The sequence below is a fragment of the Sardina pilchardus genome, chromosome 3, assembly GCF_963854185.1.
Source record: "Sardina pilchardus chromosome 3, fSarPil1.1, whole genome shotgun sequence".
Taxonomy (NCBI): domain Eukaryota; kingdom Metazoa; phylum Chordata; class Actinopteri; order Clupeiformes; family Clupeidae; genus Sardina; species Sardina pilchardus.
In genome coordinates this window covers 18,414,593-18,427,825 of record NC_084996.1, presented here as the reverse complement: position 1 = coordinate 18,427,825, position 13,233 = coordinate 18,414,593, and the positions used below count along the sequence as shown (strand labels likewise).

The following is a 13,233-nucleotide window of genomic DNA, read 5'->3' as shown; positions in this document are numbered from 1 at the left end:
AGGCCATTTTGGCACATTTTTCGTTGGCACTACTTACACGTTTGCTTGTGTTGCTCATTCCATGATTGCCCTATGCTTACAAGCTATACCTCATTGTAAAGATGACAAGTCAACGATAAAAATGATATGAAACACTTTACTGGTTGGTATTACTAAAGGGGAGATATAATGGGCCAAAGTCAAGTTTCCTTACTTTTTGTGAGCAGTTTAAATAATCTGATGTTATATAGTCTTAAATGTCAAAAACAAAACAAAAACTTTGTCTCTTTCTGGAAAGTTCTCGTGCTGTCAGGCATTTATTGAGCACTGATTAATAACAGGCATGTGTATTTATGTAAAGATGAGACATTCAGACACAAGTGCAGGTTCACCTTTTTACTCAAGCTGCAGTCCCCAGTCAGTTTGATTGAACATACACACACGCACACACACACACACGCACACACACACACACACTTAATAGCATAGCATATCAGACTGTCAATTCAAGACTGATATCACAGTTACAGGCACACACACACACACACTCATTAACGTGAGACGTGAGACAGCCCTGAGGACTTAGCACAGTTACAGGCCAGGCAGGCAGACACACACACACACACATTAGCGTGAGATGTAAGACCACCCTGAGGACTTTGAGCACAGTTAAAGGCAGAAGCAGCAGTAGCAGTCACAGCCACGGACAGTTGGCGTTGGTTACGTGACTGGGCGGCAATGTTTCTGATTGGCAGTTACTGATGGTGACACTTCAGAAGTGGCAGCAGGGCTTGGCCCCCTGGGGCTGCTAAGCTTGACGCTTGTGTCAGCAAAAGTCCGCTGTGATTGGTTAAAACCAGAACGATGGAGAACCAGCAGAAACAATTCCATAGGAATTCATGCTGATGGCAACACCTCCTTCCCTGACAACCACACCTTTCTAGAATTTGCCACGTCCACTAAGCCAAGCCCCCAATAGCCAGGCTCAGACTGAGCCCTTTGAGTGACAGCCAGAGGGAGGGGTCAGAGGCTTGAGATGTCCTATGGCGAGGGCATGTTGAAATGTGTATGACTGACAGGATGTGATGTTACTAGCTGGGGCCAAAGGCTGGAGGAGGAGCTTGCTGGTCTCTCGGAGATGGGTGAGCATTGGGAGGGCACGGCTGCAGAGAGATGCTGTTGATGTCACGGGGGCGGGGTGGGGGGATGTTAAGGTGCCTGGCAACTACTCAGAAAACAAACCCCAACATTCTAAAGTTGGAAGTTGTTGGTAGCGGTCTTTTGAAGGTTCAGAACACCTACTGCTATGTCCACCTTTTGGACATGTCAAACTTGGACAACTCCATCCAACAAACACCCAACACAGACCGACAGACTGACCACACACACTGACCCGACTGTTAGGGTGTTTGTTGGGAGTTGGTTGCTGTTTGTCAGTTGGTCATCTGAACATTCTAGACTGCAACCGACACCACCCAACTTTTTTTCAAAATGTTGGGGTTTGTCTGAGCAGCATGCAAGTGTGGGTATCATCTGTAGCGGATGATAACCTGGTACGGATGATACCCACACAAGTACCTTATTAAATGGAGGAGCTGGAGGAAGAGGGGCTGGCAAGTCTCTCTGAGCCTAGCGGGTGTGTGGTGGGTGTCGGGCGATGCGGTCAGAGGGCTTGGCTGGAGGCGGTGAGGTCCGAGATCTTCTGTAGGATGGGCTGCAGGAGCTCCTGGCCCTCGGCCCACTGAAGCGCCCCCTGCAGGAGCATCCGGAGCGGCGCGCACACCTCCTCCTCGCGGAGCGCGCTCAGATGGCACACCGCCACCGAGCTGCCCACTCCCAGCAGCAGCAGGAGCAGGAAGCGGAACAGCACGCACGACACTGACCAACCGGAACGCGCCACCACCACAGACTCCACCTTCTTCTTATCTGTCAATCAACACAGGACAGGAAGTACATGTCAAAGTAGGGTAGAGCACACTTGACTTCATATGACTCTGATGATATCTATTGGTATCTCCAGCTGAACATAATATTAAGCTACAGGAACATTAACATTAACTGCAGGAAGCTGTAGTGTTCCAAACAGACTTCCCAGGTTCATCAACATCCCTGTGACCTGCAATGATGTGTTCTATCAGCTAGTCATTCATCCCATGACTGTTACATCAACTGGGACATTAAAGGTTAAGGTAAATGATCACATTCATCTAATCTTTCCTTTAAGGCCTTTCTGCCTCTGACTAGCACCCTGCATGATTTCCCATTTCTAAAATGGATAGTTCCGGTCCTTGATTATGATTGGCTGAATCATGTTTGATGCCATTGTAAAGCCCAACACAAACACACCTTGACTGCATTTCGTTCTATAGTAATGCGCTACCACAACTCACACAAAAGTTAGAGCAGCTGCATCTCGATGTTACCAGAGAGGGTTAAAGCGGAGCGAGAGGCGCAAACGTTCGATCATTTCCGCGTTCTGTCTTCGCAAAGGGGAGGGGGGCTAAATCCCCCTTTAAGCAGACCTACGTTACATTCGAACTGAACTGCTTGCCAATCTGACAGAGATCGATATCCCACTATGACGTCTTTGCGACACGCCTCTTTAAGCAGACAGGAACTGTTCGAATTTTGCTTCCATAGAGATGCATTATTTTGCTCTATCTTGTCAGTAATGAAGGATCTTTGATGTTACTAGGCTCCGCTTGCGCGTCGTGCCTAACAACGCCCTTTAGCTGTTCTTAATTCAGTGTTCTACGGGCCCCTCTCACTCGTCTTTTTATCTATCCTCCCTTCCTTCCTCGGCCCTCTTTCCCACTGATCTATTCTAGATACAGAATGATGGCACGGCAACAATGGGAGTCTATCCAGTGTTCTTTATAGGTCAGTGGGAACGAGCTGGAGGACCGAGGAAGGAAGGAAGGAAGAGAGGATAGATAAAAAGACGAACGAGTGGGGCCCTACGTCTTCTCAGGGCTTATTGCTTAAAGTATAAGTATATACTGTAAGTATTGGCCTTTTTTGATCCCGTGAGGAAATCAATTTAACTTAATTAGTTAGCACACACAGCACACAGTGAACACACAGTGTGTGTGAATCACACACTAACCCAGAGCAGTGAGGGGAGCTGCCTGCCCCCCAGTGAGGGGTTAGGTCGTGGCCTGGTCGGGAATCGAACCGCCAACCCTCCGGTTACAAGCCTGAAGCCCTAACCAGTAGGCCACGGCTGCCCAAACACACGTTTGCCTCTGAGTGGAAGTAAACAGACAAACAGAGTCCTGGAGCCCCCCCAGGTGTGCTTTCCCCACAGGTGTCCCCCCCCCCCCCCCCCCCGCTAACTCACCTGCGGCGGCTGCAGCTCTCTTTTTCTTCTCCTCCCTCTTCTTCTTCTGCTGCTCCTGGGTGGCCAGCGCGGCCTGCTGGGCCTCGTACTCCTTCCTCTTCCTCTCCTTCTCCTCCGCCTTCTCTCGCTTCCGCACCTCCTTCTCCTTCGCCTCCCGCTCCCTCTGCTTGGCCTCGCGCTTCAGCTCCAGCTCTGGGCAACAGCAGGAGCACACATTACACACACACTAATAATAACACACATTATACAAAATAACACACACACTAATAATAACACACATTACACACACTAATAATAAACACACATCAATAACACACACTAACAAACAATGACACACACGACACACAATACACAATACACAATACACATACACTAACAATAACACGCACATTACAAACACTAACAGGGAAGCTTAACCAAGTGCGCAACTGAAGCGCTCTGATCGCATAGCCAACAAATAGTTTTTAGAAGACTGGTCTATTTTTTTTCCCCAACATATGTGCCACTTTCACGTCTGGTGTAGCCAAGGGGGGGGGGGGGGGGGGGGGGGGTATTCCACGTATGTGGTTTAGTGACAAACCTGGGTAAGTTAACTCAAGAGTAAGTGGTAAACCTCCTAATGGAAGAGCTATACAGCTCTTGTTGTAGGGGGTTTACCACTTACTCGGAGTTAAGTTACACCCCCCAGCTAATTAAACCCCTAACAGAACGCTTCAGTTACGTCCCCGTGAAACCTCCCTGTAACAATAACACACACTAACAATAACACACATCACACACTAATAATAACACACACTAACCCACATTACAAACAATAACAACATGACACAACAACACACATTACACACGATCACCCACACCCACATGACACTAATTTGTTCTGGTGCCCTCTAGTGGTTGAGATTGGATATACTACTCACCTCTTTGTCTGAGCAGATGCTTCTCTCTCAGCCTATCCGCCTCCTCCTGAAGGACCCTCATGTGCTGCAGTACCTACACACACACACACACACACACACACACACACACACACACACACACACACACACACACACACACACACACACACACACACACACACACACACACACACACACACACACACACACACACACACAATTAATAACTGACGAAAAGGACTCAGTGATCCTCAGGTTCCACATAAATACCAACATCATCAGAAATGATGAGAATATGAGTTTACTGCAATCATACAGCCTGCAGCTCAGGGTCAGGCATAGGTCCCTACTCGCGTGCCTGCACACCTACTCACCTTCACAGCACATTGCCTGCACTGCTTGTCATCCAGACAGTCGCCAGCAGCTTTGGCCAGAGTTGCCTCAAGAGGGTTATCTTTTAGGTCCAGCCATTTCAGACTCTATACACACACACACACACACACACAGGCAGAGAGAAGAAGAATGATGATCACAGTCAATTATTAGATATGTGTTTATGGCAAGCATCAGTGTGTGTGTTTGTGCATGTGCTCACTTACATGGGTCTATGAACACATATGCAAGAATGTGTGTTGAATGCGCACATGTGTACGAGTGATTGTATGCATCTTCAAGTGTACGAGAGTGTGTACTTGGATTTGTGTGTGTGCAGATCACTATCAGAAGCATTCATCTGTTCTTGTGTTCTAATAGGTTACAGTGAACAGGGCACTGAACACTGTTTCTGTGTTCAGGTAAACTGCTACCAGGAGGTTACCTTGCTTGTTCTGTCAAGAGTGTGTTTATGTTCTTATTCTAGTAGACCAGGGTTCTTTTGTTTCTGAATTCTATTAGATCACCATGGGGAGGCCTCTGTTCCGTGTTCTGTGTTCTGTGTTCTGTGTGTGTGTGTGTGTGTGTGTGTGTGTGTGTCTCACCCTGAGCTGTGAGAAGCTGACGGGCAGTGTCTGTAGTTTGTTCTGGAAGAGGTCCAGGTGGTTCAGGCTGGTGAGGAGGCCCAGGTCTTCAGGGAGACTCGTCAGCTGGTTCTTACTCAGGTCGATCCTCACCAGGTGAGTTAGGCCACAGAACTCGGGCTGGAGGAACAGATAGGAGACAACGTCATTACAGAGACACACAACCAGAGCACTGCACAGGCTAGAAATAGGGTTTAAAGACACACACACACACAGACACAGACACACACATAGACACAGACACACATAGACACAGACACAGACACAGATACAGACACACATACACACACACACAAGGGGATTGTGAAAAAAAAAACAGTAATGTACATAAAGGAAGGCAGTGGAGGCCTACTCACTGGGAGAGTGATCAAATTGTTGCAGGAGATATCCAGTTTTGTGGCTTTGGGATAAGCCGCCTATGTGACATTACAGAAAGAGCACACATTTACTGTCAATAAACAGAATTAGTGAACAAGAACTGCTGACATACACACACACACACACACACTAAGTAGAGATCAAATGTAGTTCTAATCAAATCTGTTCTAGTCTCAAATCTAATCAAGACAGTTCTAAGTAGCAGCAACTTCCACCAAGACTGACTTGTAATCAGATCAGAGGTTCGTTAACAATTCTAGCTCGCTTAGAATCTACACCAAACACATAAATACTGTAACTCACCAGCTCTCTGACGGGGACATCGGTGAGGTTGCAAAGACTGAGGTCCACCTCATTGCCATCAATTTTGTCCTTAATATTCTCAAACTTAGCTTTCGCCCTCATTCTGTGAAGTTGCAGTAGTCAGCGTCACCCTCCTGGATATGTTCGTAACGCTCTGGCGTTAACTAAGTTAGAAATGTGAAGTGCGGTCAGATGAAAAGACTGTCAATCCACAAAAGTCTGGGCATTCTCCAGGTCGGCTATGAAAAATGAATTCTGACACCAAGATTACAGTATCAAATGCTGCTAGCTACAGGTTACAGTTACGCTAGCTACGCAAAAACACACACGCACACACACACACACACACACACAGCTCCTAGGTTCTTATTTAGAGTTTCTGGTAGCAAGTTCTGGTGAAGCCAAATGTATGTTGAGATTGCCTCGGCTACCCCCTTCACTGTTCACAGCTTACTGAAGAGACCAATGACCTAAGTAATAGTTATTAGTGTAAAAATACTAGAAGCTGAATCACAGAGCCGCTACTACACGGACATTGCATAGCACAATATCCACGTCATTCATTCACTCGCACAGTCCAGTTGGCATCGCTGGAGATGGAAGATGCGCTGATATGTCGCCATCTAGCGGATGGAGGATAACCCTGCTTCTTCTTCTTCTTCTTCTTTGATTTTTTATGGCAGGTTACGCGTCAATGGCGCATACTGCCACCTACTGGTACAGAGGATATCTGTTGTGTTGTTATCTGGGTGTCATTTAGCAGAGTGTGGCCTATTCTCAGTCTGGCCATTACCACCTCATCCCTCCTGCTACCAGAGGATAACCCTGCTGTTGTAAGTGGGAAGTGATTGAACAGTAAAAGATAAGTGAAAAGGGAATATAACGCTGAAATTCGCCTACAAATAACTAAGCTACCATCTTTGCCCAAATAAGAAGATCCGCATCTTTCGATTTGTTTCTATGATTTTTTTTCTGTAGCAGTTTATTTAACAGGCATCATCAACAGAGTGGATTCTACACCCATCAGCCTGCTGCCAGACTGTTCCTCTCCTGGTTAGGCCTACTCAGCTGACCTGGTACGCACGCTACTGATGGAGTCCGGCTCCTCCAATAGGGTGATGCGGTGCAGCAGAAGCCTTCGGACCTGTTTGGGGAACCTGGAGAAGGTGCATCTGACCAAGGTGTGGTGTCAGGGAGGGTCAGAGGTCACATTATCATTACAGCCGCATTAGAAGGGTTTAATTCTACTTTTTGGTGAAAAGTAAGCCCACATGTACTGTACATGGTTGCATTCAGACTGCACATCCGTCATTACCACTCAGAGTGACTCTAAGACTGTTTCGTTAACAAGTCCTGATTGTAGGCTACTCCCCATCATTTCCACCCACAGCTGATAAGGACCCTAAATGGAATGTTTATCTTTTATTAACCGTTTACTAACCCTTAATTAATACTTTCTCTCATCCCTTCTGTTCCTCCACCGGGCCAGCCTCAAGCAGATGCCCCTCCCACCCCAAACTTGGTCCTGCTCAAGGTAATTCCTTCCTGTTAAATGACGATTTCTATCCGACCTAGGGGGTTCAGCTCTTGTGCTCCACAAAGCGCTTTGAGACAATGTCTGCTGTTTCCCCAAGGCTACAAACAAACATGTTAATGCCAAACCTAATCCTCTATTTTAAGGCTGAGGGTGGTCATAAACTAATATTTACTCTGTAGTTTTCCAAGCAAACTTGGATATCTGTCATGATAACCTTGTGTGTGTTATAGTGTGTGTGTGTGTGTGTGTGTATGTGTGTGTGTGTGTGTGTGTGTGTGTGTGTGTGTGTGTGTGTGTGTGTGTGTACATGTGGAAATTTATCTGGGTGTGTGAGTGCGTGCATGTGTGACCAATGCTGAATTTCTGCATGTGTGGGGGAGGCTCTTCTTCTAGATTATAAAGCTATCTGACCATCACCATGGAGTCAGAGGCTCTGTCTTAGTCTGACAGCCATCAATCAGTCTTACTGATCTGACCTGATCAGAGGGCAAATTAAAGTGCCAGTCTAATGGAATAAACCAATCAGGTTGCATTACACGTCACCAGGGCGGAAAGGGGGAGCATTTCCCACACACAAACTTTCATTTCAACTGTAATACTCCAGGGGGGTATCATGTTCATCTTGCTTACAGATCCCTCATGATGGATCAGTACACTCACATTCTCTCACCACACGCACACACACACACACACACACACACACACACATTACATTAATTTGCTGATGCTTTTTAACCAAAGCGACTTACAACATGGGAAAAACATTGAAAGCTTTTAAAAGCAATCCTAACAACGATAAAGAAAACCACACAATAAGTGCAACAATGAGTGTAGTAAGTGCAAAGTGCATCAATGAGTGCAATTGTGTGTAATAGTGCTAGAGGAGATGTTCTCTGAAGGGCTGGGCTTTCACACACACACACACACACACACACACACACACACGCACACACACACACACACACACACACACACACACACGATATTAAACAAATGGATTGACCGGCTGAAAACATCAACCCTTCATCAGCTCTCGGACGCACACACACACTCACGCATTCAAATACTCATCATACCCAGCAAATCTCTGCCCCAGACACACCGGCAGCTCACAGCATGAATCTGTGCCTGTTGCTCCTGATCTCTGGACTTTGCCTGACAGGTAAGTGGAAAATGTGCGTTTAGAATTCAAACAGCCTAGGTGGCTGTTTCACAGAAACGCTTGTAGTCTCTGTTGGTTCATCTGTGTTGGTTGTTCTCGTGTTTACCAGTGTTTCATGTGCTATGCAACCTGGAGCTGAAGTTGCTCTTTGAAGGTTGGCCTTGCATTAGGCCTATATTTCAAATGTGCAGAAAGGGGAATGTCATTATAAAAAAAAACATGGTTGGTGAGAAATTTTCCCAGAAAGCTGATTCACAGTAGAAATCAGTATTTTTCTTGCATGCCAGTGATGTCTGTGTATGGTGACGGACTACAAGTAGGCTATGCGTCTTATTTTAAATTGTATTAAGCATACAAATGTGTATTATTGTTTGTTTAGCATATAAGGACACAGTGGTGAGGTAGGGTACAGGATTATGTTTCTCTGCTACAGTATATAAACAAAGACTCATCTTCCATGCAGCTGTGTTGGACAGGAGGCTGATAAATGTCATGTGATAAAACTACAGCCTGTTGCTGTGATCACGATTCGTTTTCATCTATTATTCCTTTCCCAAGAGAATATTTTGCTGGGCAAAAATCCTGGAAACTTATTTTCAGGCAAGCCTATGATATGATTTGGATATGCCTAACTTTCACATCTGCCATTTTTTTTGTTAAAAGTATGATATGACTTCTCAAGTTGTTATTTTCTTCATTGAAAGAGATAAGAGATTAAAGATACATTGCATTGTTGTTCCTTGAGATAACCCTGAGCCTAAATCTGGGTCCAGGATTCAGCAGATATCTGTTTTAATCACTTTGGATGATGTGGGCTAAAATAAATCTCTTGATATAATAAAAATCCAAGGAAAAACAGGATTTATTCTCATTTCCCTTATTGTCCTTGATGAGATTTTGGCTTTTGGTTTGTGAGGAGACAGTGTGTGAACATATCTCAGTGTGTGTGTGTGTCTGTGTCTGTGGGGTAGACCTGAATTCTTGTAAAGTTATCTTGAGTGGTGGAACTGTGCAACATTGTTGCCTGATAAGGTCCATGTACAAATCCTACTTGGTGGCTGTATTAGATTAGATCAGATTAATCTGTGATGCTTCCTGCTGACAAAACGATCAGGGGTTCACTGACACCATGATGCTGTGCAATAAAGATCAACTGTGTTGCGCAGCCCAGGGTCAACAATAGAAGAGCTCTTTTCCAAAACGCTATAAATCCTTTTTTAAAAAACATTAAAAAGTCATGTTGTTTAATTGTGTATTTCAGGTAATATATATAAAAATGCAGTTGTTTTGTTTTGATTGAGTGAAGCTAAATCAACTAAACATAACCCAATACAGTTTCACTGACATTACTTGGAAAACAAAATTTAAAAAAAAAAATGATTTATGAAAATTCATTAAAATGGTGGATATAGCGTTTTGGAAAAGAACTCTTCATACAAAACTAGACAATTGTACAGCGACATTTAACTTAATTTAGAATTGTTTATGAACGATAGGCCTATATGCTTTTTAAAAGTGGATAAACTCAATTTAGAGGTGGATAAAGAATTTTAGAAGTGGCTACTCAGTGGTGCGTATTGCATTTATGGTTATGGTTATGGTTATGGTGATGGTGCTTAGCAGACGCTTTTGTCCAAAGCGACATACAAACAAAACAACACAATAATTATATTTAGCAGTTGATCATACTATAGTGTTGACTAAAGAGAAAAGCTACTTAAACAATAAATAGTGTCAATATAAGCAATAAAAATAAAAAAAAATAATAAAATAAAATTAATGAAAATAAAAGAATGACTGAAAAGGAGAATAGTTAAACAATAAAGTCATTCAATCAATTATATAATAACAATAACTAAGGCATAAAACAATAATAAAAACAATGTCAAATTAATCAATGGCCTAATGGTACCAAAACTACGCTAAAACATACAACCTAACCATGTTTAGTGTTTAGTGAAGCTATGTATCTTCCTGCTGGACAAGCCTGGTATTAATATATGGCAGGAAAACTTCAAAAAGAAATTCTTTCTTGTGGTAAACTGTATTCAGATCTAATATTCAGTTCATTAATTTACTCATGAATGTTCATGTGTTCCTATCCTGTAATAAAGGCACCAGCTGTGTTGTTTCTGATTGGTTCCTCTGACCCAAACTGGGTGAGTCAGGATGTAAGTTAATTTCCACATGAAATGATTGCTAAGAGTTGAATGCCCCGGATCTTAACAGTCAACGTGTATATCCTATGCTGAGTTCACTGGCTGACGGACAAAAAAAAAAAAAGTGCGTTTAAGTGCGTTTACCCCCCACTACATCCCTGCCGGCATTGGAAGAGTGAGGAGTATGATGAGGAGAGAAGAGCTATGATCAAATGTAATGTTGTGCGGTTACACAATAGTGTTGTGAGAAGACACACAGACGTGTAGTGGTGGTGTGCTCCTCTGTGTATCCAGCTGATGTCTGCGCTGGGAAGGTGTGTAGCTTTCAGGACGTGGTGGACCATCTGAACCTGACGGCCAACGGGGGCAGACTGACCACAGTGCGGCCTGTGCGAGACTGGACCGTGCCTACTGTTGTGCAGCTGGACATCTTTATCTACGCCATCTTATCTGTGGTCTGTATGAGTTCCCTTAAATTACCATCAAACCTCAAACCTTGACACACACACACACACACACACACACAAACACCTCGAGGGATTTAGAAGAACCTTTATTAATGTCTCATGAATAACACATTGTGTTGTAATTCAAATGTAAATGTAGCCTATGCTGTTTATTTATTCTTATCTTCATCCGCAGCATGAGAAGAGCCATACATTCACTCCCTTTTTATGGATTATGACTGAGTATAATTTCTCACACTAGTGCCATCAATGCTTCATTCTCTGTTGCTTCATCTGTCTATCATGACACTGTTCCTTTCCCTCCCTCCCTCCCTCCCTCCCTTCCTCTCTCTCTCTCTCCTTAATTCTTTAATTCTTTTCTCACATGCTGTTTTTTACTGGTGCCTATACATCTCTCTCTTTTTCTCTCTTTTACCTGTCCGAATGCTTAATTCTATTTTTTAATTTTACTTATGTAATTGTCATTATGTTACCATTACCTTTTCACCATATCTCAGAGCTGATGGTGTTTATGTTCCAGTATTGGAAAAACGACTTCATCTTCTGGGATCCAGAGGATTTCTGTGGGATCCAGCAAGTCCATGTTCCCCGACATCTGCTCTGGAAGCCGGATCTGTTTGTCTATGAGAAGTGAGTAAATGTCTATCATGGTGCACATTGGCAGTATAACCAGTGGACCAACTGCACTGATCGATGGAGACAGACTGTTCAGTTGGATTGTAATAGTGAGCCGTAAATCAGTGTGCGGTGGACTGTGCAATAGTTCAGGACTTACTGTTTGTCCTGCTGTTTTTAGATTAAACACGATCAGATGTGTTTGCAGAAAGGGCCTATTAATATTAAAGGCCTTTAGTGTGTGACTCAGATGCACACTTATGGATGTGTGACTCAAAAAGAAAACACATTAATCAGTGATTAAAGAGGAATAAATGAAGAACAGAATAGCATGGGCACCACTGTGTAGATGCTAACATGGCAGCTATCCAGGCAAGAAGATAACCAGGCCTTATTTGCCACAGAGATCATAGCCGAATGATGGGGCAAACTCAAGTCAAGATCAGGACCACATTAAGACTGTGTAAGAGCCATTTATGTTCACCTTTTAGTTAGGCTAATTTAGCTATTACTTATTTTAGCCACTTGGAGGAGTATTGCACTGGGTGTGGCACGTCACTGGGAATTAGGTATTTGCACAGGTGTGCCAATCAAATTTATTTATTTATTAGCACAACAGCACTTTATTAATCAGCACTGGGTGAAGCACGATTTTATGTCAAAAAGAGTAACTGAGTGTGTGCACATCCCACCTTGCAGGTGCAGGACAAATGGAGAGTAGCTTCAATAAAAAGAATATAATGTCCACAACACATACAGTATTTGCTCCAGTTTTGCCTGATGAAGACCCAGTAGGGTTGAAACGTTGCTTGCTTTTTTAAACATTAAACGGGACCAAATAGCAGTGTTGTGGACATTATATTCTTTTAATTGAAAATATATGTCTCTAACTTTAATGGGAACAGCACCCAGAGAGAAATAAAAAAAGGGCTAGAACAAAGTAAGACCACACTATGCCTTTGTTAGCATGTGCAGAGTCAGAAACACTTTAGTCAATGAATACAAAATATAATTACGGGGACCGTAGTTCTGGTGACAGGAAGTGATGTGTCCTGGTAGGATGGAGACGAATCATCCCTCTGATGAGACTGAGTACCTGCTGGTGAAACACGATGGCGAGATCGTGATGGATAACAGTATGAAGGTGGTATCCACATGCGCCATAGATGTCTATAAGTTTCCCTTTGACACCCAGAAATGCAACCTCACTTTTTCATCAGCCCTTCACACAGGTAAGAATGAGTAACTCACAGCATCATGCTCTAAATAGATCACATAATAGTGAAATCTGTGAAACATATGCTATACTATACTACTCTATATATATACGCTATCCTTTCTTCTGCCAATGCCATCCAAAGCAAATAGTTACTTAGTG

At 43.7% G+C, this 13,233-nt stretch overlaps 1 protein-coding gene and 1 pseudogene across 1 annotated transcript; one reads left to right on the top strand and one right to left on the bottom strand.

Moving 5' to 3' along the window:
- Positions 1 to 280: 280 nt before the first annotated feature.
- On the bottom strand, positions 281 to 6,459 carry lrrc59 (leucine rich repeat containing 59). The gene is made up of 7 exons (XM_062532286.1): positions 5,916 to 6,459; positions 5,591 to 5,650; positions 5,196 to 5,354; positions 4,593 to 4,697; positions 4,240 to 4,312; positions 3,320 to 3,511; positions 281 to 1,905 (listed from the first exon to the last, which is right to left on the bottom strand). The coding sequence occupies exons 1-7, from the start codon at positions 6,015 to 6,017 to the stop codon at positions 1,643 to 1,645; spliced, it is 954 nt and encodes a 317-aa protein (XP_062388270.1). The 5' UTR covers positions 6,018 to 6,459; the 3' UTR covers positions 281 to 1,642.
- A 2,109-nt stretch (positions 6,460 to 8,568) lies between these two features.
- Positions 8,569 to 13,233, top strand: part of LOC134075924 (5-hydroxytryptamine receptor 3A-like) — a 7,106-nt pseudogene continuing 2,441 nt past the window's right edge.

Excerpts from the sequence above, each read along its gene's own strand:
- lrrc59 (XM_062532286.1), bottom strand. The coding sequence starts at position 6,017 with ATGAGGGCGAAAGCTAAGTTTGAGAATATTAAGGACAAAATTGATGGC. Across the intron at positions 4,698-5,195 it reads TCAGCTTCTCACAGCTCAGG|AGTCTGAAATGGCTGGACCT; the intron begins GTGAGACACACA and ends GTGTGTGTATAG. Across the intron at positions 1,906-3,319 it reads GAGAGCTGCAGCCGCCGCAG|ATAAGAAGAAGGTGGAGTCT; the intron begins GTGAGTTAGCGG and ends GTTGATTGACAG.